At 40.7% G+C, this 24,756-nt stretch overlaps 1 protein-coding gene across 2 annotated transcripts in view; it reads left to right on the top strand.

The window, feature by feature from the left end:
* The window catches only part of LOC149072368 (BCL11 transcription factor A-like), a 114,187-nt gene extending 89,632 nt beyond the window's left edge, over positions 1-24,555 (top strand). Inside the window, exons 1-3 of one of the 2 annotated variants that reach the window (XM_089246164.1) lie at positions 743-1,924; positions 7,829-8,422; positions 21,554-24,555. In XM_089246164.1, coding sequence (XP_089102290.1) covers positions 1,918-1,924; positions 7,829-8,422; positions 21,554-24,063 — 3,111 coding nt within the window. In that variant the 5' untranslated portion in view covers positions 743-1,917 and the 3' untranslated portion in view covers positions 24,064-24,555. Of the gene's footprint in view, positions 1-742; positions 1,925-7,828; positions 8,423-21,553 lie in introns of those variants that run through there. The other variant, XM_089246163.1, reaches the window with a different exon arrangement.
* The last annotated feature ends 201 nt before the right edge of the window (positions 24,556-24,756 follow it).

Genomic DNA, 24,756 nt, shown 5'->3' with positions numbered 1-24,756 from the left:
ATTTTAGCAATGACAAGACCAGATATTGGTTGATTTCTCGATGGAACGCACATGTCTATTCCCCCTTATTTTGCACCTGCTGATACTGCTGTACCGCACACAAACTTCGGTCATCTCGCCATATAGCAATTTACTTATTTTGCATTGCATCTGCTGGAAATCGAAAGAAATCCTACTTAATGAAAAGAGTTTAGTGATTTCTGCTATGCTGGTTAAAAGGTTAAAATTTCAGAATAGCTGGAGGTGAAAAAAATTCTTAAATGGTCAGAAACGGCTGAAAAGTTGAGTTTCTCCTTAAAAAAATTGAATCTATTTAAGCAGTCAATGGCCGGTGACTAGCTAATGGACGGTACAAATATTTTACACTCTGTTTTTGGGTTCCAAAAGAGAATCTGGACGTCGTCAAGCGTCCAGATTCTGCTAGAAGGGCTATTTGATAATTTAAAAATAGCCCTTGAGAGACGGAGGATGCGCATGAGTTTTGATTTCTCTGTTCGTACCGCTTTAAAGTTTTTATCCTATTTCTTTCTATCGATCTACTTAGAACCAATATTATAACAATCTGATAAATAATCAAATTTACGTAATAATTATGGAGAATAATTTTCTTCCAAGGCTGGTAGAAAATTTTATACTTAATTTTCGTGCATTCTATCTCGATCGTGGAATTCAACCACCGTTGTAGTAGTTTTTGAGTGGTATTTCGAATCGCGAAAATCATTGTTTCAACTCGAACATGCTAATCCTTCAATCGAGCAGTCTTGGATGCTTTAGTAGAAAACACCACTGTACTCTAAGCTAAATCTGATTTTTTTTTTTTAACCCTCTCCCCGGCATCAACGAGATATTTCTCCTCGTTAAAAGCCTTTCATATTAAACGATGACAAAGCTCATATTTTGTAAAGCTGATTTCTCAATGGTACGTACATTCCTATCCACCCTTACTTTGCACCTGCTAACAATCGAAAGAAATCCTACATAATAAAAGAGGGTTTAGCGATTTCTGCTGTGCCGGTTAAAGGGTTAAAATACCAGAATAGTGACAAAAACTCCTAAATGGTCAGAAACGGTTGAAGAAAAGTTAGATCCAATTTTTTTTTAAGGAGAAACTCATTTAAACGGTCAATGGCCGGTGACTATTTAATGGACGGTGCCAATAGTTTACATTCTTATTTTTTATGGGTGCTAAAAGAGAATCTTGGACGTCAACAAGCCATTTGACGATTTAAAAATCACCCTTGAGAGAAAGAGAAGGATGCACATGAGTTTCGATTTCCGGGTACGTTCCGCTTAAAAGTCTCTTTTTTTCATCTTATTTCTTGTAACTTTTTCTTCATCCTTGTACAACATTTGGAAGCGATGGGATCCATTAGATGGAGAAGTCAAGGAAAGAAAACAAATCGCTCACATCATCTTCTTATGACGAGAGCGAGAAGATGGGCGAATCCCATCCAACGCACACACACAAACTTTTTGAAACTGGTTTTCAATCTCGAGCCCAACCAAACGTGAAGTTGTGCTACCTTACCTGTTCAGAAAGGACCAAGTCTTAGTTGAGAGGCACACATCTTTCCATATGTGCATGTATGTGTGTGTATTACATGCGTACACGCGCGCGTATGTATGTGTGCATAGTACGTAATATAGCGGTGAGGTGTGTGCGTGTGTGTGTGTGTGTATACACGCGCGGCCGGTGATTGTGTGCCTTGGCTGCCGGGGCCCGTCGCGGTGAGAGGCCCCGCTGTCCCGCCGAGTCTTGACCGTGAGTTAACTTTTGGTCGTAAAAAGGGGGTTACATTGCTTATTTTCCGAAACTGAAATGAAGAAACAACAATGGAAAACGTTTTCAACAACTTATTAGCTTGTGGAGAACTGAACGAGTTATGGGATATGTTCGATATACAGTAATACGGCAGCATGAAAGGTATGTACCGTATTTTTGTACCCGTGACTACTGATTTCCTGTCCTCATGCAGGTAGGGTATTTGAAATTTTTGTCCTAAATACATGTGTTCTGAATTTAAAAGAAAATTACCCTTGAAAAATTTTCCATTTAAAAAAAATTACAATTTTTTTCATTTCCTAAAGGTTGATTATTGGATTTTTCTCTGATATCTAGAAATTGAAAAATGCCCATAAATAAATTTTTTTTAAGGGTTGAAACTTATAATTTTTTAAATTCAAAAAATAATTGAAAGGAAAGTTCGAAAATTCAAAAAAATGATTGAAAGAAAATTCAAAAAATAATTGAAAAGTAAGTTTTAACATTTTTAAAAAAACAATTCAAAAATGATTTAAAAATTAAAATGTAAAATTCAAAAATGTTTCAAAAATTAAAATTCGTAATTCCCCAAGAAAATTTGTATTTTAATAAGAAATTTAAGGCTACTTAATTTAATTAAGTTCAAAAAATCTTACGTATTGGAGAAATTATTTGCATCTTATAAAAACCTTAAAATCGTCAAATAATTTATACGATAACAAAATCTTAAAGTATTTCAATTTTTGATGAAATATTTTAAACTTTCATGAAATTCGATTTTCTGAAAAGTTTAAAGGTTATTGTTACCGTGTATGGTTATATTTCTTTTTGGTAAATATACATCACAACCCCTCACAACAAGGGGAAATTTCTTAAAATTACTCAAATGAAATTTCAAAATATTTTATAAATTATAAATTTTGAAAATATCGATGTTAGGGGATTTTTTTTTGTTTGGAAAATATTAAAAAAAATTTTCTTCCTTAATTAACCCTTTAAGCGGCATTGACGAGATATCTCGCCTCCTCAAGGGTTCCCACCCCCCCCCCCTCCATTTTAACAATGACAAGCCTAGTTATTTTGTGATGTTAATTTCTGAGTGGAACACTTTCCATTGTACCACTCACTTAGCACCCGCTGAAAATTGGAAGAGAGCCTACTTAATTGAAAAAGATATGATATTTTATAGGAAGTCACGTGATTTCTGCTATGCTGCTTAAAGAGTTAAGTTTTATTCGTGGGTGAATAATTAGTTTTCATAGAAATGTATTCCTATAATAATGAAACCCCCCCCCCCTCACCACGATAGGGCTTTACCTTGGGTGCCCAAAATTCAACCTAATATTCACGCTATACCGAATTTACCGAAATCAATACAAAGGGCCCTCAAAAATGCCTAATATAGGGGCCATGCTCAAAAATTAGCTTTTAAAGTTTACTTTGTTCTCTTCACGTATTCATGCTGTATAATACTATAGAATAAATAGATCACATCAAACCAATACGTAATCAAATCCTAGATTTATGGCGTATCGTGGCGTGTTATAGAGAGGATTCTTTTCTGGGGTCACCCCTCACGCCCTGAATAACATGATGTGTTAACTGGTCTGTAATTTGAGTGCTATGGCCTTCCTGATGAGGTTTGATACGAGTCGAAATTAGGATTCAGTATCTTCCGAATGAAATGGATTTTTCTTTGGATTAAGATTCAAAATTTCGATAAAATCTTAAGACCGTCTCCGATTTCTCGATATTTTAATGAATAAAGACATTGTATATGTATCGTCTTGATGAGATTGGGGAGCCCGGGGCATTTTTTGTTACCCTGAACCGAATTCATAAATATTGATGTCGTATTTATTTTGTGGGCTTTATTATCGAATATTAAAATTTATTTTTGGTTCGTGTCCAGGTTCCGATGCGTATTGGTATGTCTTGAATTGCTCAATTTCTTTTCTTTGTCAGTTAAGTAAGCCGATCAAAACTTGACCATTTTCACGAATGTCACAGGTCAGTCTAAAATTTTATTTTGCTTCCACTAATGTCTTGAGAGAATGAGCAGTTTACTGGTGAAATTTTAGAATAATTTCCTCATCACATAGTCGTAATAATATTATGGTCAATTCCAATCTCTAGGCAATATTCCTTAACCATTGTTCAGGTTAGTATACGCATTTGACTCCAAAAAATGACTGACCGTTAACCGAATTGAAAGCCATTGCCCACTAGCATCAATTTTGGTACTGTTTGCAATTACATCCTTTGTACCCACGTGGTCTGGACTTTGAGTACGTAAGCGTGCGTGCGTGCGTAATCAAGTACGTAAGCGGTATTCGATGTTGACCACTTGAATGGAACAACTTTGACCATGGCGAATAGGATAATTGGGGACTAATTAGAGGTAGGAAATTCATACATGCAAATATTTTGTCTGAGACATGGGAACATGGTTATTCTTTGGAGTGAAGCATAGTTGTTGAGGTTTCGCCTGTCTACTCTTCATCACCATAATCGAGCGATATTGGACCCATCAATTTGCCAATCAACATGGCTTCATAGAATTAAACAGATCAAGATTTTCACTAGGCCCATTTATTTGGATCAATTGGATTCGGGTGTGAACTGAATACGTCTTGTGGAAGCTATGGTAAGTGGCATTAGTACCTTGAATTTTTACAACAAAATCAATCGCTTCAGATATATTCTGTGCTCACCGGTTGCTAAAGGGCTCTTTGTCGAACAGCTTTTTGCATTCAAATTTGACTACATTTGTATTATTCAAAGCGACAGTATTCGTTGTTCATTAATGGGGCTGGTTACTAGTTCTGCTGCTGGATCAACTACCAATCATTTATTACATTCATTTCACTGTAAATTTCCTATAATGACTATTTTAAGTATTTACACATTGACGATGCCAAATGTCTCTGTACACATCTCCAAATTTTTCTGAAGTATTTGAGAGGATATTCAAGTCTCCAATGTTTTCTGGATGTGAGATTGGTCAGGACGTAATGTCCAGAAATACAGAACTTTTGCTCAATACATAATTGATACAGATTTCTTCAATTTCATGGTACCTTTTGATTCGCTTCTCTATCAGTATTACTAATGAACTGATTTAATCCAAAAGTTACTGATGTATTTTCGTATACGTATAGATTCTTTTAATCCGAATGACTCTTCTTAGACAGCTTAAAAGTCGGCAAAAAGTAATTTTTTTCATTCGCATTCACCGGTTCACGTGGTGAAGAGAAGTCTTGCCACCTAGTGACCCTGGTTTGAATTGGTAATATTGAGGCTGGCAGGCCTAATTTATGCATTCCGCCCACCACCTGGGGATTAACCTTCCTATGGCCTCTTCTCATTTTACAACTGTTGATGTGGGAAAAGAAACGGCTGATATTAACATGGATTTAAAAAGGGAAGGGACTGTTTTTTTTTTTACATTCGGAGATATTTATACTCAATGGGAAGTCCTCATGAGTCCACGGTGTTTGATTTTTTCATGTATAAAAGTGATGCAATATCGGTTACTCGCTAATTGGTGGATTTTTTTCTTATCAATTGGACTGTTTCTAGTTTTTCCAACGAATCCAGTTATTTTGCCTGGATGAGCTTTGTGATATCATCGGCATCACTTACAAAAGAAAGGCGTTGCCGATTCTTGACTCCAACCGCGACTTTGAAAGAATTCTTGGAGATCCTCTTTTAACCAAGAGAACCAAAACCATAGCTAGATAGCCCCATTTTGTTGGAGTTCGGGGTCGTATGAGACAAAAAATGGCGGCCATTGCGTGACGTCAATATACCGTGCGTGTCACGTGGTGCTTATCGGTTGTAGCGTTTAACGATACCGATGTTCACGTCAAAAAATAAATAAATAAAATACCAGATAAAAGGCAGAGGAGCGATGCAGAAGCCGCAACAACAGCAGTTAGCATAAAAGATGTCCCGACGCCATAACTTCCTTGTTAAATAGCCACTTGATCCAAAGAGTTTCAAGGGCGTGTGCCGGCACCTTTCTTCCTCACGCAATTTCTTATTTTACACACAGTCTTTCTGTTGTTGTCGCTGAAAAGGAGAGCGTGGACGTGAACCGGTTGGCAAAAGGCAAGAAAACCAGAGGCATATAAGGTCGCACGGGTTACTAAAACGTTCCGTGGTAGTAAAAGAAAAAGCGATGCCCCCATGCGGTGCTGGGTATAGTGTAGCTGACACAAAGAAGGCCCAATAGTCAAATAAAAAGAAACACTGACACATAACACACGCCACTCAAAAGAGAAAGTCTATCCCTACCATTCGTATTATTATTCAATATCTAAAGTAGCTACCATTCAATTCGTAACAATACCTGAGAATCTTCAAAGCATCAACTATACCTCAGATTTCATTTAAAAGGAATGAGCATGGCGACAAAACTGAAAAACACGACTTCAGCTTCCAATGTTTCGTCAGTCTTGTTAAAGCAATTTTTTTTCGATTCCCCCAAATATGGTTAGCAATCCGTTGGATCGGTCGATACAAAGCCAAATCCTCAATCTCCAACGTCGCGGAACAACAACTGTTTACAGCTAATATGCATATTACACCGTCGCGCTAGGTTCTTAGGAAATATGGAAAGAGAGATCTTTCTCTTCAGAGCTGCAACACGAATCAACAACTCATTACCGTGTAATTTACATCTTCCTATCTGATTTGAAACAGAGAGCGCAAAAGTATTTAATTTTATGCTCATTCTAATAACTTAAAATTCCGTAATTATCTTCTACTCATTTCCCTCACCTCTCCTCAGCATCCTCGAGGTGCTACAACACATCTATTATTTGCATAACGCGTAAGATTTCTCCAAGCTCCCCCCGCCCCATCAACCCTTTACGTATCCAAGAGATCTTAGATGCTATTATAATTCTCTCTCTCTCTCTTTATCTGTTTGGCTCCGTGGATGGTGGCAGCGGGAACCCCGTGACGTCGTCGTCCATCGGCTAATTTACCTAAAACCGAATCGCTCTTTCGTGCCTTTGTAAGATAATTTTCTCTTGGGGGTGCCCCCATGTGGAAAAGTGTGGGCGAAATCTTTTGTTCTTTGCTGGAAAAATGGGAGGGGGCGCGCTGATTCCGTCTCTACAACTACTACCAACGACGACGTGATTTTACTAAAATACCTTCTTGAAATTTCATAACGCTCAAAGACGATAGATGAGGTTGGGAAAAAGGAAAAGTGTTATACTGTATAACAGACATGCAAATAGTCTTCAGGACACACACACAATCTTTTCTTAGTTCTGCGCTATGGTAGAGTTGGAAAAGTTTTAGGTCTCGGGGAAAAGTTGAAATCTTAGGGTAATCTTAAAGATAATCACACACACCTTTATATTATACAAAAGCATTGATCATGTTTTGAATTATAAATTTTCGCTTTTGAAATTGACAAATCGTTATTTGTTTTAAACTTTCAACGATTATATGCTAGAAAAATTTTTCGTAATTTAGGGAAAACTTCGACGAAAGTTCAATTATGTGCGATTCGTGTGAGGAATTTTCAACCCTTGTTTTCTTCAAAAAGCCCTGGGAATCTTTAAGAATTCTATAGACACGTGTGTGTTTGGAATTCTAGTTAACTTATGGTATGAGAGAAATTTGCAGGTCACGAATTCTTAGAATTTTTCTCCTCATTAGGGAATTACAATCTGACTTATACTTATCTTTTAAATTTTCTAGAAATAATTTACATACTTTAGAAAAATTTTAGATGATTATTATTAAATCGAAGAATATTTTGGTTTATGGTTGATTCAAACTGAATATTTTCAGTGCCAATCAAAGAACACGGATGAATGAACTTTCTAATTGAATACTGGTATCGGAAAGATTGTGCATTTAATAGTTTGGATATTGCGAATCCACTGATTTTTCACGTTTCCCATAGAAATGACGCGATGCCATTTAATACAAGTAGATCTTTGTTCTTAAAAGCAACTAATTTTTATTTATGTCCTGTTGTAGATATTTTAGCAATGTCTTGGGTTTAATAGAAACTTATGTGCATTTCCTTTGTTGTTTCAGCTGAAACAGAGCTATTACGAGACACTTTGACCTGTGGGAGCTGTCAGAAAGTTTTTCTGTTGTCAGAGATTGTCAAATTCATTCAGCACAAAGTCCATTCTTGCAACAAGGAAAACAACTTGATCTTTCTGGAAGATGGTGCACCAGATTTCGACAGTGACCATGAAGATCCACCAGTTGCCCAGCCTCCGGTTGTTGGCCATACTCGCACATCGATCTCGGCGCCCATGTGCAATCGCAAGGGTCTCAACAATCAGCACCACCATATACGAAATAGGATCAGAACTGAGAAACCAGTGTTGCCGGCGCTTGCGCAATCCCCTCCGGAACCGGCGAGTACGCCACCACTTAGTCTTACTGTCGAAAGATGTACCACCAATGACAATGACTTCAGGCGAATCGGTAGTTCCAACAGCATCTTTGGGAGAACGAAGACTGAGAAACCAGATTCTAGAGAGGACAGGAGACACTATGAAGAGGATACGAAAAAGAAGATGAAGGAAGAAGTTATGATCAAGGTGGAATCTAAAGATCCTAGTCCTAGGCCTGCATCTAAATTGATGGTGGATGCTGAAGTGAATACAATCATTACAGGTAAGACATTTTGTTTTGTTCGTATGAAAAATCACGCGAAGATAACGCAAATGTATTCGCTAATCACCTAACTACCTGCATCGTGTAGAATTCCTTGCATAATACATATGGTGGTACATTGTTTAAAAATGGGAATCCAAATCAATCTATAACGTTTCAAAATCGCAAACACATATTCGTGTCAATTTTCAGATTATAACCCATTGGGCGATTAGTCCCATTTTTGCAGTTTTATAAGATCAAGGTGCACCGTCAATTAAATCAACGATGAACGAGGTTAACGGAAATGAAGAGGCGTTGCTTTTTCTTTCTACTTTATAGGTGGTGCGACCATTTAGTTTTGTATAGTTCTACTCTAACCGGAAATGGTACAGGACATTGGACAACGATAGGAAAGAGTGGGTTTAAAAGACTATTCCACTAAAATAGGGTTCAAGATAATGGTATTGATTCCTTGATTAAACCTACATATTTACGCATTGAACTTTGAATATCTATCCTTTACTCTGACCATTGTCCAGAATAACTCATTCTCTGAAGTATGGTGTCACTTCTACAGCTTAAACACTGTTCAGCGACACGACTCCGGTATGTAGTTGGGCACTTCTCCTTAGTCTAGAAAGCCATAAATAACTTTCGACAAGCATAAAAAAAAAAAAAAATTCCGTTTTATCTATCGCACCACCTATGCCACTTTGCCCATCTCAAAAGAACAAACTTCAGTAATTCAAATATCCTGCAAAAACATTCATCGCACAGACAACGTTTGCGATCGTTAATCGTCGTCGAAAATGAAATCATCCAATCACCTATCGTGTTTCATTTCGCATACTTCCTCTCCCAAGATAGAGGACATCATATCAGTCGCTTATCCGGAATTGTTTCAGGCAAAAAAAGAACTTCCAACTAGGGTTCACACTGTCAAAAAGCTTTAAAATATAATAACTCTGAACCACGAGAGACAGAAAGGGAGCACGAATTAATTTGCGAAACTCTTTTCTCACGTGGAAAAATGTCGGAGGGTTTTGATAAAAGGACCATTTTCAGCAGCTCATTTTCAGCTCAGAAGAGAAGAAACTCCTCCTTCCTCCATCTTTTCTCATCGCTCTTGCGGTCGAAACAGTCAAAATTTTTAGCTTTGGCAGAGCTCTAGGGTTTTTATATCTCCCTGTAAACTCATCATTAACTTCCTCCTGTCAAATATTAATTAATTCTTGTCACTAAAATTTCCCACCTCGCTTGTTTCCTCCCAGCAAACTTCCTTGTTTTTGCCCCTCGCATGATGGCGGCCGCCGTCGTTCGAGGAGTCACGGACGGACCGAACCGTGACGTCATAACTCGGCAGGTGTCACGTTCCGGCGCACGTCACACGCGTGTAATAGGTTAATAGGCGGTGGGTAGTTTTTCCTTTTTTTCACTTCCTCCCTCCGCCATTCGTTTTGTTTATTATTGTTGTTATTATTATTTTGGTTTTCTTTTCCCCCTTTTGTTCTGTTAGCAGCATTTATTACAAACACATAAATGCCTCCTGCATGAATAGCCCGTGATACAAAAGAGGGATCGGTTTGAAATTGCGCGTCGCTGTCTTTGCCGTCATCTTTCTTCCGATGTCTTTCTTCTTCGCGAAATACGTACTTCGTATGATGAGGAATTCGGAATTGATATTATTTTGATATACCAATAATAAATTCAGCTTAAAATTTTAAAGTTATTTAGGACCCGCTATCTCCGGTTACAAAGAATAGACTATTTTCGACTAGTGTTACGTTTCGTGACTATCAAACCACGGTATTGGGGGCCTAGTAGACCGGGACCATGGCCCCCACAAGAGGGGGGCTGACAGGGCTCTAGGCCTGGGACAGTTCTCATCATTTTTTGCTTTTCACGCTATAAATTAACTACAGAAAGGGCCCGTGAAAAGTCTAACCGGGGGGCCCGGAAAAGATCCCAGCCTAGGGGCCCTGATCCAGGATGTGGGGGGCCATGACCGGGACAGTTTACAGCAGGATTTCGAACGAATGTACAAAAATAATCATGCCCCAGCTGGGACAATCTCCACGAATAGCTGAAGGCATTGGCTGACAAATATTTTTAGAGTCCCTTCTTCCTATTACTATACCTAATGCTTTACAGACTCTTAAGAAATGATTCTTAGATGGATTCTTGTCGAATGATGACGAGCTTTACCATTACCTGCCATGTAGCTTCGACGACATCCATCATCGAATTAGTCTAAAACTAGAGAAATTAAAATCTAGGCCATGTACGACATTACGTCAACGGTACTTAAGAGCACAATGTGTGTATAGTTCCCGTATTCTCCTTTTGTATTCATTGATGATCAGTAATTGAGAGACATTTGTTGCTTTTTCAACGCGACTCGATTTATATTTTACTTCGGTCCCTTCTGTTTCAACATCCGAGTGATTAAGAGATGGAGACAGAGAAGGGGAGGGGGGTAACTTTAACAGAGAGATACGAATAGAGTTGAATAAATTTTCGCTTGTTCTAATGCAAAAGTTAGCGATTTACATGGAGGAGGGTCATTATTACGTTCAATGAGGTTTTCTACATTAAAAGGGGCCCTCTCAAATTAAAGGCAAAAGGTGTTTTACAAAACTTATTATTAATCACCATTAAAACAATCGGGTGGGAAGAAATGCATTGGAGTCTCTGGGAAAAAATGGGAGAAAGAGAGCAAACACGGAATCAGTTCATTCGATACAAAACCCAGAGAGAGAGCTAATCTGTGTAATAGTATCCGATGCATCAACGAATCTCGTGTATCTTTTTAAACACATTTCCTAAAAAGTGTGTGTTAGTAAGGGAAAACAGAAGGAATGGAGTTAATAAATTAAAATGAATTTTCCCCCAGAAAGGGATCCGGAAATTCACGTAGGTGGTGCAGCAGAGGGTAGGGTAGGAAGGAGGGGCAATTAGCCGTTACCTTTATTTGCCGGGGCCCCCACCAACAACATCGTCTTTGCTTGCCTCTCGATTCCTGTTCACTCCTGCTAATGAAATTCCCTAATTAACGTAATTAACAAGGCACGATGACATTTTCGGTGGTATATGGGGGAAGAGATCGAGTTTGCGCTTGTCCAAAGGTATTCCAAGAAAACGGAAGGAGACGGAGAGAGTGAGAGAGAGAGTCAGTCATTTCATTTTGGGTGAAAAGCGATACAAAACCGCGTTTTCAAACGACCCCCACACTGAAAAGATGCACATTTTTCTACCCCCACAAAGAATTGTTTATAAGTAAATGTTTACTCAATTTTCTTGGCGTATGGGGTAAAGGATTTCAGCAAAAGACGTCCCGGAGAAAAGGTAAAATGGGGGTGTGGGGGAGAGAGGGCAAAAGGAAAGTAAAAGGTTATATCGAGAGAAGTGAATGTAATGGTAATATAATTAAATGGGAAAGGGTACGTGTGTGTGTGTGTGTGTGTGTGTATGTATATATATCGGGTCCAAAACGACGACGACGACGACTTCTCACAAACCCTTATCCTACTTTACCTTCTACCAGAACTTTTGTTTGGTTCCAGAAAACTCCGCGAGATTGTAGCGAAAGCGGAAAATATTTTACGCTAATTTCATTTGGATCTGTGTGTTTGTCCTCTCTACTCTACTCCTTTTTGTGTTTGCGCTCTTTATTTTGATAGCGAGAATTCTCGTCGTCGGGGGGGGGGGGGGGGCAAAATTCGCGAGAGAGAGAGAGAGAGAGAACTTTGTTCATTTACATGGTTGTGTATTTAATTATGCATGTATGGGATTCCTTTTGGATCCCCGCACTCCTCGTTCTCTCCCGCAATCCTGTTGTGCTGCCCCCATGTATCCTGAAAGCTCCTGCGGGTTGTTTGCTGCCGCTTTCCGTTAGGAAAACCCGGATTCCTTTTTACCCCCCGGATCAAATAACATTTTGGAAATGAAAGGGTTTATATGTACGAGTATTTCCCGAAGTGTATATCAAATACACATCCCCCCCCCCCACTTTTTTTTTTTTTTTAAATTATCAACACAATGGCTAACTTGGATTGGGTAACGTCGTCTTCCCGTAATTGGCGGCTGGAAACCTTGACGAATTAAGGGATTACCCGATCCAAGGTTCTCTGTTCTAAGATACGTCTTACCACATGAGATAAGATTATAAGATCCTGACAGGGAAATGTCACCACGGTTTTTTTTTTTCTCTCATGAAATCATCGTATGATGGCTTCCTTTGCAGATGGACAATGTTAAGGTGAAACAAACTTCACGGGAATCGTCAGATCCAAACGGGTTTTCCTAAACGACTTATGTGCTCTGAGCGGACAGTCTCAAGTCCGGTTTTAAGCGGACGAGCACGGTCCCATCGTGTTCTGAGCGGACGCATTTGCTAATCCCGTCTTTGATCCCTTTCTATCCTGATAAAAATGATAAAGAGAAACTATGGCTAGATGAAAGGTTCATTCGCGTCTGCATATGATAGCAATGAATTTATCCCTCAAATCGGCGTTTCTCAACCTATAGTCTGCGTCTGCGGACCACCTTTGGACCGCAGACATGAATTCTAACTAAATCAGAAACTATTCAATTGTTGAAATCGATATTAGTAATATCCTTATGAGTTAAATTGAAAATTAAACCTTCGTTCTTGAGGTAACCATATCGCATCGACAAAAAATGTGGAAAATTGTGATTCCAAATACGAGATATCATTAATTGTATCCAAAAAATGAAATTTACGTCAGATTTTTATCACTGAAATCGCTGAACGTCGGGCAAATAAAGAGCTGTTGAACGTCACAGTAAACAAATGTATTTCACGAGAAATACATTATAACTAGGTGACCATATTCAATTGAAAAAAAATAAGGGCAATTGGGATCTCAAATACAACAAAATACGAGACATCGCCAATCATCACCAACAACGTCACCATAAGTCAGCAAAATCACCAATTGCTGCTGAAATTGTTGAGAAATCACCAATATATATAACAAATGAAGGTCTACTGGGAGTTGCAGTGTAGTTCAAGGGGAAAAAACATTCGGAACGGTCAAAAATACAAGAATGCCATGTAAAATACAGGAAATGCGAAAATGTATTTTATTCATGCATTTATAATACGGTCACAATACTCATGCGGTAAACTGATGGTCCTTGGGATTGCTTCAGACATTTTACTGGTCCTTGGGTTCAGAAAGGTTGAGAGAAACGCTGCCTGTGTGCGAAATGTTGCGGAGCATTCCTTAAACCGCAGGTTCCAATTATTAGTTCGTACGGGTACCTATGGTTACAAGACCGTTCCATGGAACCGATACAAAACACCAATATTTATTCAATATTGACATTGACGAATCGTAGCTAAAGTACAATCACCAATGCGGCCGAGTCGTTTTCGGAATCCCCATTGCAGGATGTCATTACCGCTATCATATTAGTAGTACTGTGTTAGGAATCAGTAGAGGCGGGAGGATGGGAATCCCGTAATTGCCGATAGCGGTCCGTAATTTGTTCCTGATCCCGTTTTGCTCCACTTTAGTAATGTTCCTAACAGCTTGAAAAAAGAAGGAACAGAGAGAGATTCCGTTGGCCATTTAACAAGTGTTTAAAATTTCAATGATTTATTGATTTGGCGTTTCCAGTTTGTGTGTGTCCTTAAGGCGATGGTGGGGGGTGGGGGGGGGGGGAATACATACACGAATCCTGACAGGGGAAGGAAAAACGGACAAGGAGCAAACAGGAGACATAACACACACGGGAGAGTGTGTGTCCAGGGTGTAGGAAAAGACAGACAGACGGACGGAACATGTCGACCGTCCATTTTCTTGAAGACAGCTGCACAACCAATTTTAAACATCATTTTTATCTGGAAAAATTCCTTTTTTTTTCTGCCCCCCCCCCCACTCAAGTTAAAAAAAAAACGGGAAAAACTGGAAAAATTCCTCCCCTCCCACTTCTCCACTCCTTAATGCTTCAAAAACGGGATAAAAATGGAAAAAAAACCCATTTTGTTTTTTTTGTACATTTCTTTTTAAAATGGCTCTTCCTTTAAGTTCTGTTTTTTTTTTTTTCCTTTAAGTAAAAAACTTCCTGTTTTTCCCGGATATTTTTTCTAGAAAATGGGAGAAAATGTCTTAATTTCAGTTTAATTTTGTTTGAACGGGAAAATTTCTACTTCCCCCCCCCCTTTTCCAGGAGCTTGATGATGTTCTTTCTTGTTACTTCTCCTGCACTTATGGCTTTTGTTTTTACCGGATAGGCTCCGGGTATCCTTTTAAATGTCCCGGAGACAAAAAGACGGAAATCTTGACCATTGGTACATCGATCATCCATGCATTACATATAGTATCTTGATTTTGAATACAGTGGATCCCGCTCATAACGTTTTCCGAAAAAACCGTCATAAAAAGCGTTGTAAGCGGGAAAAAATGCTTTAAGCGGGAAATCTTAATGAGAATTAGAGTTGGGATCACGAAAATTAGTCGTACTAAGCGGGGAAAACGTTCTAAAGGGGAACGTTATAAGCGGGATCGATTGTAATGTGCCGCGGACTGCTTAAGTGATTTTCAAATGTGTAGTGGGACTCTTAAGTAATCTGTAAATGTGTTTTGTGTCCCTTAAATGATCTGGAAGTGTGCCGCAACTTTTAAGAGTGTGCGGGCCACTTCATTGGTTTGAAAGCGTGTCGCGGGACACTTGAGTGGCCTGGAACAGTGTAGCAAGTCACTTAAGCAGAGGCGTCGGAAGTGTTGCAAACCTGTGGGTGCACTTGATCTTTATGTAGGAGATTTTGATTTCTGAATCCATTCCCAGAGTGCTCAGACCGGTGCCACAAAATACTGTGGGTGCTCGAGCACCCACTGCACGCGCGGCTCCGACGCCACTGCACTTGAGTGATCTGTAAATGTGGCGCGGGTGATACAAGTGATCTCGAAATATGCTGTTGGTCGCTCAGGTGCTCTGGAACTGTGCCGCGAGTCACTCAACTCATCAGTAAGTACCGCAAGTGATGTGGAACTTCACCGCAGATCACTTAAATGATTTGTAAATGTGCCATGGGACACTTCAGTGATCTGGAACAGCGCCGAAAGTCACTTAAGTGGTCTGAAAATGCACCGCGGCCACTTAAGTGCTCAGGAACTGTGCCGCACGTTACTCAATCGGTATTTAAATGTGCCGCGGGTCATTTAAGTGAGATGGGGATGTGCTGAAAGGCAATTAAACGACTTTGAAATGTGCCGCTTAGTTCATTTTCACCAAATTAGGTTTGAGATCGCGGTCCACATCAGATGAACCCGAGGGCAACATTTGACATGCGAGCCATGATTTGAGCGTGCATGATCTGTACCTGTGTTTCTCAACCGCCGGGCCGTGACATCATTCATACCGGGCCACGACTGATCTGCCGTTTATATTTTTTCCCCCATTCATTTTCCATTAGTCGTGTATTTGGCCAGGCCTTCCACTTACAAAAATAAATATAACCGGGCCGCGGGCTTCCAAAAGTTGAGACCCACCCTGGTTTAAGCCTTTCAGTGCTCTTTAGCTAGTAATACTAGTTATGGTGCACTCTTTTGTCCTGAAACGATAGTTCTGTGGATGATGGAATTCCCATCGAGAGCAAAGTGTTAGTTCTTGTTTGTCAGCGCCCCCTACCAGATATTTCTTTGATATCATACCGAAATCGTTACCGTAACCTCAGAGCAGGCATTTTTACCCTCTTGCTCGCAAGCACCCAAGATTGCACCCTCGATGCTTGTTCTTGATTTTGTACTCGGGAGGTTGGTTGACAAGTTAAACCAGAGCTATCTTCAGGCGAGCACCATGGTGCTCCCTGAAGCACCAAAAGTGGCATGATCATTGAGCAGATTTCGTGCTCGCGAGCACTTGATAAACTCTTCAATTAAATACCCTGTAAAAATTGCTTTCTAGAATTACGATTAAATGCATATTTCAAGTATACGTATGCCAAACATTGCTGTAAGGTATACATGCTCAACTCATGGCCCTCGGGCCAATATGATGCGGCCTGTGACCTCAAACCCTAATTTTGTGAAAATGAACTGAGCGGCGCATTTACAGATAATTTTATGAATTGAAAGGCCTATGGGTCAGTTCTAGATCACACCAGCGGCCTGCGACATACCTCCATATCACTTAAGCAAGGGACCTGTGGCATATTTACAGATCATTTGAGTGGGCCGTGGCAAATTTATAAATCACTTACTCGACCCGCGGCACATTTACAGGTCAATTAAAAGACCCGCGGAACATTCACAGATCACACCAATTCAAACCAATGAAGTGGGCCGCACTCTCCTAAAGGTTGAGCACCCTTGACGTAGGGGGTGCTCTCTGTTTGATGATAGGCATAGGCAGTGCTCGCAACTCGAGAAAGGCTGAAGACCTCCGAGTTAAACCATCCATTCAAGATACTTTGTTAGCCTTGGCAAGCACATATTTTGGCATCCCGTTTCATGTAGAATGAGCAGTTAAAACATGCATGGGTTCATATCCCATGATCCGCGGATCAAATGTGGTGCTCGGAATCATCCGATGTGGCTCGCGACGCTGAACATAATTTTGTAAAAAATGAACTAATCGGCGCTTTTCGAGATCACTAAAGTGACTAGCAGTGCGGTTCCACACCACTTCAGTGACCCTCGGCACATTTATAGGTCACTTCAGTGGCCCGCTGCACATTCCCAGATCACTTGAGTCAACAATGGCATATTTACAGAGCAACCAAGTGACCTGCGGCACAGTTCCACAGCACTTAGGCGACCCGCGGCACATTCTCAGATCAATTCGGTGTCTTGCTGCCCATTCCCAGACCACTTCCACGAGCTCACTTGCAGGACCCGCGGCATATTTACGGATCATCGCTGCGCAGTTTCAGAGCACTTAGGCGACCCGCGGCCACATATACAGATCACTTACGTTATTATTTAGTGACGTGTTATGACGTTCCAGATCACTTGATTAAGTGTCCCGCGACATGTTTTCAAATCAATGATGTGGCCCCGAACACACTCCTAGAGTGTGAATTCGACGCCTCCTCCGGGCCCAGTACCCGGGGACCCAGACCGGCCTGCCCCCCCCCCTCCCCAGTTACGGCTCCCTTTACGGCTCTTCTCCCAACAACAAAAAATATTTTCATGCATCTAAGTTGCAATATTCACCGAGATATTCGAGTAAAACGGGTTTCCCGCATTTAACGCGGTTTTTTCCCCCGTTCTTCGAATTCGAATATCTCGGTGGATATTGCATTTAGAAACGCGAATTTTTTTTTTGTCGGCATCAAGAGAGACAGGGCAACAACTTTCTCGTTGGGGTTTGGCCACACGGGGACTGGTATATAAAAAGTTAATTTTTTTTTTAATAACTACAACTCTTTGAAACCATGAATGACATATCTGAGTGCCACACGTTATTCGGAAACATTTTCAAATTGGAAGTATGCCTCTAAGGCCGGGATTACACTATAAAATGTTGATAAAAGATCTTTTTTAATAAAACTGGAAAAATTCAACCAATAAGCGCATCGGTTACGTTCGAGAATAACGCAACCGGTGATCTTATTGGTTGAATTTTATCAGAGAGCTTTTACAAAACTTTTACAGCGTAATCCCGGGCCTATGATCTACGGTTCGTCAGTAAAATGTCATGCCCCGTGTTTACTATGCATGCTGTATACATAATTTGAGTGTGCCAGCTCCTTTTTATGGGAGATCTAATCAGTGACTAGTCATTTAAAAAGTCATCTTTCTGAATGGGGCACTTGCTCTTTTCACCAAAGTCTATTCAATTCACTTCGAAATCTCACTAGTGTCATTGCTCTCACCTCAAGCACACAAAGAAGATTAGCAATCCGAAAACATTAAATCCGATTTCACTGAGGTATCCAATCATCGTCAGAGAGAAAGAGAGAGAGAGCACCCTCTCCTCCTCCTCCGTTTGTTTTTCTCCGAATGGGTGCTCCACGACGACTACTTTTATCGTGAACATCAGAGAGAACAACAACACAGCATTGTTAAACGATTACGATATAATACTATTGGAAGGTAACGATGGAAAAGTAAATGTATATCTATCTCTCGCGCTGTCATCCCTCGTCGTCTTTCTGAAAAGCCGAACGGAGTCTTAGAGCCCCTCGCCCCCCCCCCCCCACCGTCCTCCTCCCCCCCCCCCCGAACTTATCTACCTTTCTATAGTCACTGTCAAGAAATAATTAGTCGTAATTCATTTTTGCTAATTAATATTTAATTAGGTATTTCTAGGGAAGGTTTTAATTAAAGCTGACGTGTTGACATTCGTCGTCGTGGTGATTGTGAGGAGGGGCAAAATCCGATTTCACCTGTCGCGGATTTTGATTCTCACTAATTAATAATGTAGGAAAAAGATTCCGCAAACTAAATTAATTAGTTAATAATAATAAAAACACACACAATAAATACAACGCGATCTTGATTAAGTGAGTCTTAAGAACAGACAGAGAGAGAGAGAGAGATAGATAATACAAAATCGGATATTTCCATCAAAAGAAGGGCTTCATTTTCTCAATGAATGGCGAAAAAACACTGACATTGGTGCGTAGCGCCCCTCCCCCCCCCCCTCCTCCGCCTTTGAAATATCTGTGACTTCTTGCAGCATTTTTCAAAGTTTAAAAACCATAGAAGGGAGGGTCGATCGTAATTCGGAATTGGAAAAGAGAGAATAGAATGAGGAGAACCGTTTCCCAACCCTCTCACAGGAAATTAAAATATTCCAGCCGAATCCATCTCTGTCAAAGCGATTCAGCTAGACATTTTGTCCGACCCAAAGGACACTGACATTCCAAGGGGAAAGTGGGGTTGCAGATATCGAGAGAGAGAGTTGAATATATTATCATGAGAACAATGTATGAAACGGTCTTTAGAAGGGACAAGGAAGGATCGAAAAAAATAGGACTTGGAATCATTCCGCATAATTACCAGCAGACATCTTGACTTGGCGTGTTATTTAGTTGTTGGCGATATGTAATAAGGACAATGTAATGCCCGTGGATTTCCACCTGGAACGTGAAAGCAGAAGGTTTCGATTCATCTACAGATCCATCAAAATCACCTTTTGATGTTCGTCCGTCCGTCTGTCTGTCTTGTCCGTGATCTAAAGCCACCCACCGGACTCGCATGAGTCCACCGACTGCCGCTGCCACTTCCATCATCGTCGTCATCCACGCCAATCACATCGGATGCAGCTGTTACCGATACCGCACTACAAAGTGGATAACAAATTGTCGCTCAAAAGAATGTCCTTTTCACACACACACATTCAACGATCTGGAGAAGAAAAGGCGTTTTCCCCCTTGTAGCTATAGCTGGACAGGGGTCATCGTCAAGCTGCTGTTTCTCTACACGTCGATAGCATTATCTAGGTATTACCCCTCGGTTAACAAACAAAAAATTTTCCAACTAGATTCTTCAAAAACAACTAGAAACGGGGACTAAACAACCAGAATTAATTTTAGTCATTATTTGGATAACCATACGTCCCGTATTTTCACGTAATTTAATAATAGACTACTATTATTAAAGGTACACGTGAAAATTTTTGAAAAAGACTAGAAAAACAACTAGCCAGCTAAATGACCAAGAAACACCAGATCTAGTTGGATTTTCCCCAGAATGGCCCAACCCAACTGGGTAAAGGGTTAATATCCCGGAAGGGACAGGTATAGGACGCGGACCTAGTCTTGTCTGGCAGACAAGACTAGGTTGGAAAATAATTAAGTTTTTAACACTGCTCGGTTATCCAATTTTTGCTGAACTACAGCTACGATCAAAGACACTAATTGGATTGTCCAAAAACAAATTTCTTAATCTGCTAAAAAGTTTCATAAATAGCTTCAATGTGCTCTAAACCTGAAATTATAAAAAGACTTGGAATGTACATTCTATTTGCAATTAATAAATACAGTGGACCGGAACTAGAGGGGGGGGGGGGGGGGGTAACTGCCCCGAGCTGCAGAATTTAGAGGGGTGGCAATTTCTATAGGTGAACACATAGTACACCGTTATAAAATTATCGAATTCCGAATTGGGGTGGGTGCGGCAAAATCATGTTTGCCCCGGACGGCAAGGCAATACAAAAATCTTAGTTACAACCCTGCAGTAGACTATCGATAATCCGGCCCGTCCGATAATCCGACGTTTTTTTGAGCTGGTTTTCTTCGAGCATAGAGCCAGAAAACTTGTCGCTGCATAGAAACTTATACTATTTGAATGGACTTTTTCAATTAACTTCCACTAATCCGGTGATTTTGGTAATCCGGCACACCCCGGTCTGATTAGCGAGTGTCGGATTAGCGAGAGTCTACTATGTTACTATGCTAGTTACTATGCATTGACAACAATGACGTAATTATTCAATGATAAAATTTGATAATTTCAAACATAAATGGATTCAAAAACTGCACGAAACTAGAACCCTAAACGTCATTAGTCATGTCCGAAGTGAATAGGGTATCGATCGATATACATCCGGTCAACCTCTGACCCACTGTCGGATTGGGTGCAAATGATCGACAGATTATTGTAACGTTTTCACCCATAGAGGATGTTTGTAGGGAAGGGAGGTAAAAAGGCTAACCGAAAACATGGTCAAGTCCTGTGGTCATGGTCAACAATAGGAATTGAATTCACCCAAACGGAAGCGACAAGGGTCAGTAACCTTGACTTCTTCCATCAGGGAAACCATAAGCTCGCATATGGTCGATGAAATGTTCTCGTTAAATTCTGAATATCGTCGCCAATATCTTCGAAGACGATCTCTTTGTCTCACAAAATTACAAAATTCACATCTTCCGCAATGATCATGGAATATTATAGATTTCTTCTAACGATAAATGTCTTTTATTTGGATGCTCTGTGGCAAACAAACATTTCAACAATGAAGTCATGGCATCATAATCATCGTCATAATCTTAATTAAAATTTTATCTAAATTAAGAATCGGAAGCATTGGAATAACATTTGAATATATGAAACGACTTGTGACAATTGACGGTAATTGGAAACATGATTCATATGCTTAATGTGTAAGATTGATTTTTTTTTAATTAAATTCTTTTCTGGAGCTTTGACATGGATGTTTTGTCTTTTGCAGAACCTAGCACGTACACTTGCAGTACATGTAAGCAGGCGTTTCCTTCGGCGTGGACGTTAGTGCAGCACGCTCAGCATATGCATGGTATGAAGATTTATTTGGTGACGCCCTATTCGGGAAGCGGCAATCGAGGAAGCATCAACCCACCGTCATCGGCTCCTTTACCAGCAGCTCCACCGACTTCGGCACCACCACCGCCGTCGCTCTTACCTGGAAGCAGTGGTGGTGGTATTGGTCTTCCGTTGCCTCCAGTTCTACCACCCAGTTCCATGAACGGGCCCAGCCACGCTCATTCGCATCACGTGCTTCCTCAACAGTCGCTGGCGCTGGAGAATCACCCGGCGTTGCAGCTACTTCGAATGCCATTAGGTGATCGTCAGTTTCCGCCAACATCTCTCAATACACCGAGTATATTTGCGAGACCGTCTAGTCAAGACTTCCGCGTTGATTTGCTCAGCAGTAGTTCCGCGGTGGGGAACAACGGTGATGGTCAGTTTCACCGGATGAACCACCATCACGGCCCTCATAGTGTACCACTTCCACCGCTGGGTATAGGACCATTCGATCACCAGAACCCTTTCGCAGATAGAGGACCACTTGGTTTGGAAGCTAGAGCTCGTCCACCGTCGATGGGTTTGAGCTTCGAACCCCAAATGGACTTTTATTCTCAAAGATTGAGGCAACTTGCTGGAGCTACTAGCCCAACGATGGCTCCGTCTCCTAGAAAACTCACTCCTCCTTTCACTCACCCACCAATGTCTTCCTCTTCACAGCCTTCTACACCAACGTCCACTCCTCAGCCACCCTTGAATCTACATCCCGGACGAAGCCTTACTCCATCTTCTTCGCAACATCACAACCAAATACAAGGATCATCAGCGTCATCAACAAGTAGCAAAGGTGGAAGTGCAGATATCTTGGACGATTCTAACAAATTGCTCAAGACGTGGAGTTGTGAATTTTGCAACAAGTCTTTCCGTTTCCAAAGCAATCTTATAGTGCATAGGAGGTGCCACACGGGAGAGAAACCATACAAATGCCGAATATGTAGACATTCCTGTAGTCAGGCAAGTAAGCTAAAACGACATATGAAGACGCATCAGAACAACACTAAAACTAGAACCGAAAATAATACTGGAGAATCACCAAGATCAACGCCTGATTCGACTTCAGAAGTGAAGAATGATCCGAATAGGATACGAAGATCACGCACCCCTTTAGACGATGATGATGGATCAGACGGCCAAACGGCAGATAACGAAGAAGAGGAAGAGCTTGACGATGATGACGACGAAGAGGAAGAACTTGATGATGGCGAAGATCTCGATGATAGCAGTGAAGTCATGATGGCAGAAGATTTGAGCACCAAAGGGCCGGCTGGTTCTACCCCTGCATCAAGAGGATCACCAGCTGATCAACCAAAGACAAAAAACTCAACAAACTTCAATAGTGATGATAACGGCTGCAAGAGTTCTGGGAACAGTGAAAACGGTGGTAACGACGTAGCTTCCAAAGAAAATGAAAAGTCCCCACCTAGACATTCTCTCATCAGTGAAGTCATGGACAAGATAGGACTGAGCAACATTCAACAATACCATGAAGCCTATCAAAAAGCGTTGGAAGAAAGCGGTATCAAGACCTCGATGTCTAACAAGAGTGATAAATCTGTTTCTTTAGAGATCGAGAAGAATAATTCGAATCATGGGGTGATCGAAAACGGTCCGAGTGGAATGAAACGAGACGACGAGAATAGTAACAGTAAAAACAGTTACAGCAACCATCGCGGATTCTGTAGTAACAAGTTAGGTGGTTCGCACACGATGGATATTGTTCCCCTCTTTGGTGCCTTTGATCATCCCCATCATCTACATAACGCATTTGATGCCAACAAGCGTCTAAAGTTGGACATCGGCGATCCCCTGCGCAGCACCGACAGGGAATCGCTGTATGCCGGTCTCTGGATGCCCTCCGTGCAGGCCACACATAGGGACGTATTCAGTGGAATGAACGACTCGGCGGATTTACCACGCCTCGACAAATCTTCCTCATCGGAAAGTGCCTTGATGTCTATTACACCCACGAGTCTAGGTAGGTCCATCAGTCCGCGTCCAGGGACCAGCGGTAACAATATCGGAACCTCTACCGCTCTGGTTCCTTATTCTAACTCCAAGACGACGAACAAGGAACAAAGAAGGAACGATACTTGTGAATATTGTGGGAAAGTCTTCAAGAACTGCAGCAACCTGACAGTCCACAGACGTTCCCACACGGGTGAGAAACCCTACAAATGCGAACTGTGCAGCTACGCGTGCGCACAGAGTTCTAAACTCACGCGACACATGAAAACCCACGGGCGATTGGGCAAAGACGTCTACCGCTGTAGGTTTTGCGACATGCCTTTCTCCGTGCCTAGCACTCTCGAGAAGCACATGCGCAAGTGTGTGGTCAATCAGAATACCCCCGCTATCGCTTACGTCGATAGAGATTCGGACTCCAAAGATATCGCTTGAGCTCACCAACACAAAAGAGTTGGCTCTTTTCTCTTTTCTCTCTTTAGACATAAGCAAGTGGAACTTTCGATACCGGTTTGTTGGTTAAATGTTTGTGGACCTCCATCAAGTCTTGAAGAAAATCGTGCGGTCCAAACTGCTATTCTTATCTTATTATGTTCCAGAATGGGAATTTTTGTTTGTTTCTTTTCGATTAATCTTCAATATTATACATATACATAACCTAGATATTTTCTACTAAATGTGATTTTTTTTTTCCCCCGGTTCTGATCCAAATTCTCGCACAACAAATAATATTTTAATAAAATAATTTGAAATTTTTTTTCTACCAGTTTACAGTATGGCCACTATGACAAAAAAAAATATATTAACAAAACTGTCAGAAACTTCCTATATTTGTCGAATTCGCATACGATATGCATCTGAACAAAATTATGATTTTCCCTGGTATATTTACGACAACAACGAACGTAACGTCATAGTGGCTATTGATGATATTGTTAGTGAAATTCTTGGAATTATTTGTTTTGTTACAATATTTGACTTGTGTGATGTTGTGCAAGCTTTTTTGTTATGTTTGTCGTACGATAAGATGATGGATCCGAGTAACTTGCTGTTCTTATTTCCTTATTATTTGGAGTACCATGGACCGGTTTGAGAATAAAAAAATGGGAATGAAAATGATCAATCGCG

Source organism: Pholcus phalangioides, unplaced genomic scaffold, assembly GCF_987345545.1.
Source record: "Pholcus phalangioides strain wild (caught in Gottingen) unplaced genomic scaffold, Ppha-v1.0 ptg000017l_1, whole genome shotgun sequence".
Lineage (NCBI taxonomy): Eukaryota > Metazoa > Arthropoda > Arachnida > Araneae > Pholcidae > Pholcus > Pholcus phalangioides.
Note: the sequence above shows the minus strand (reverse complement) of the source record. Positions and strands in the feature narration are given on the sequence as shown.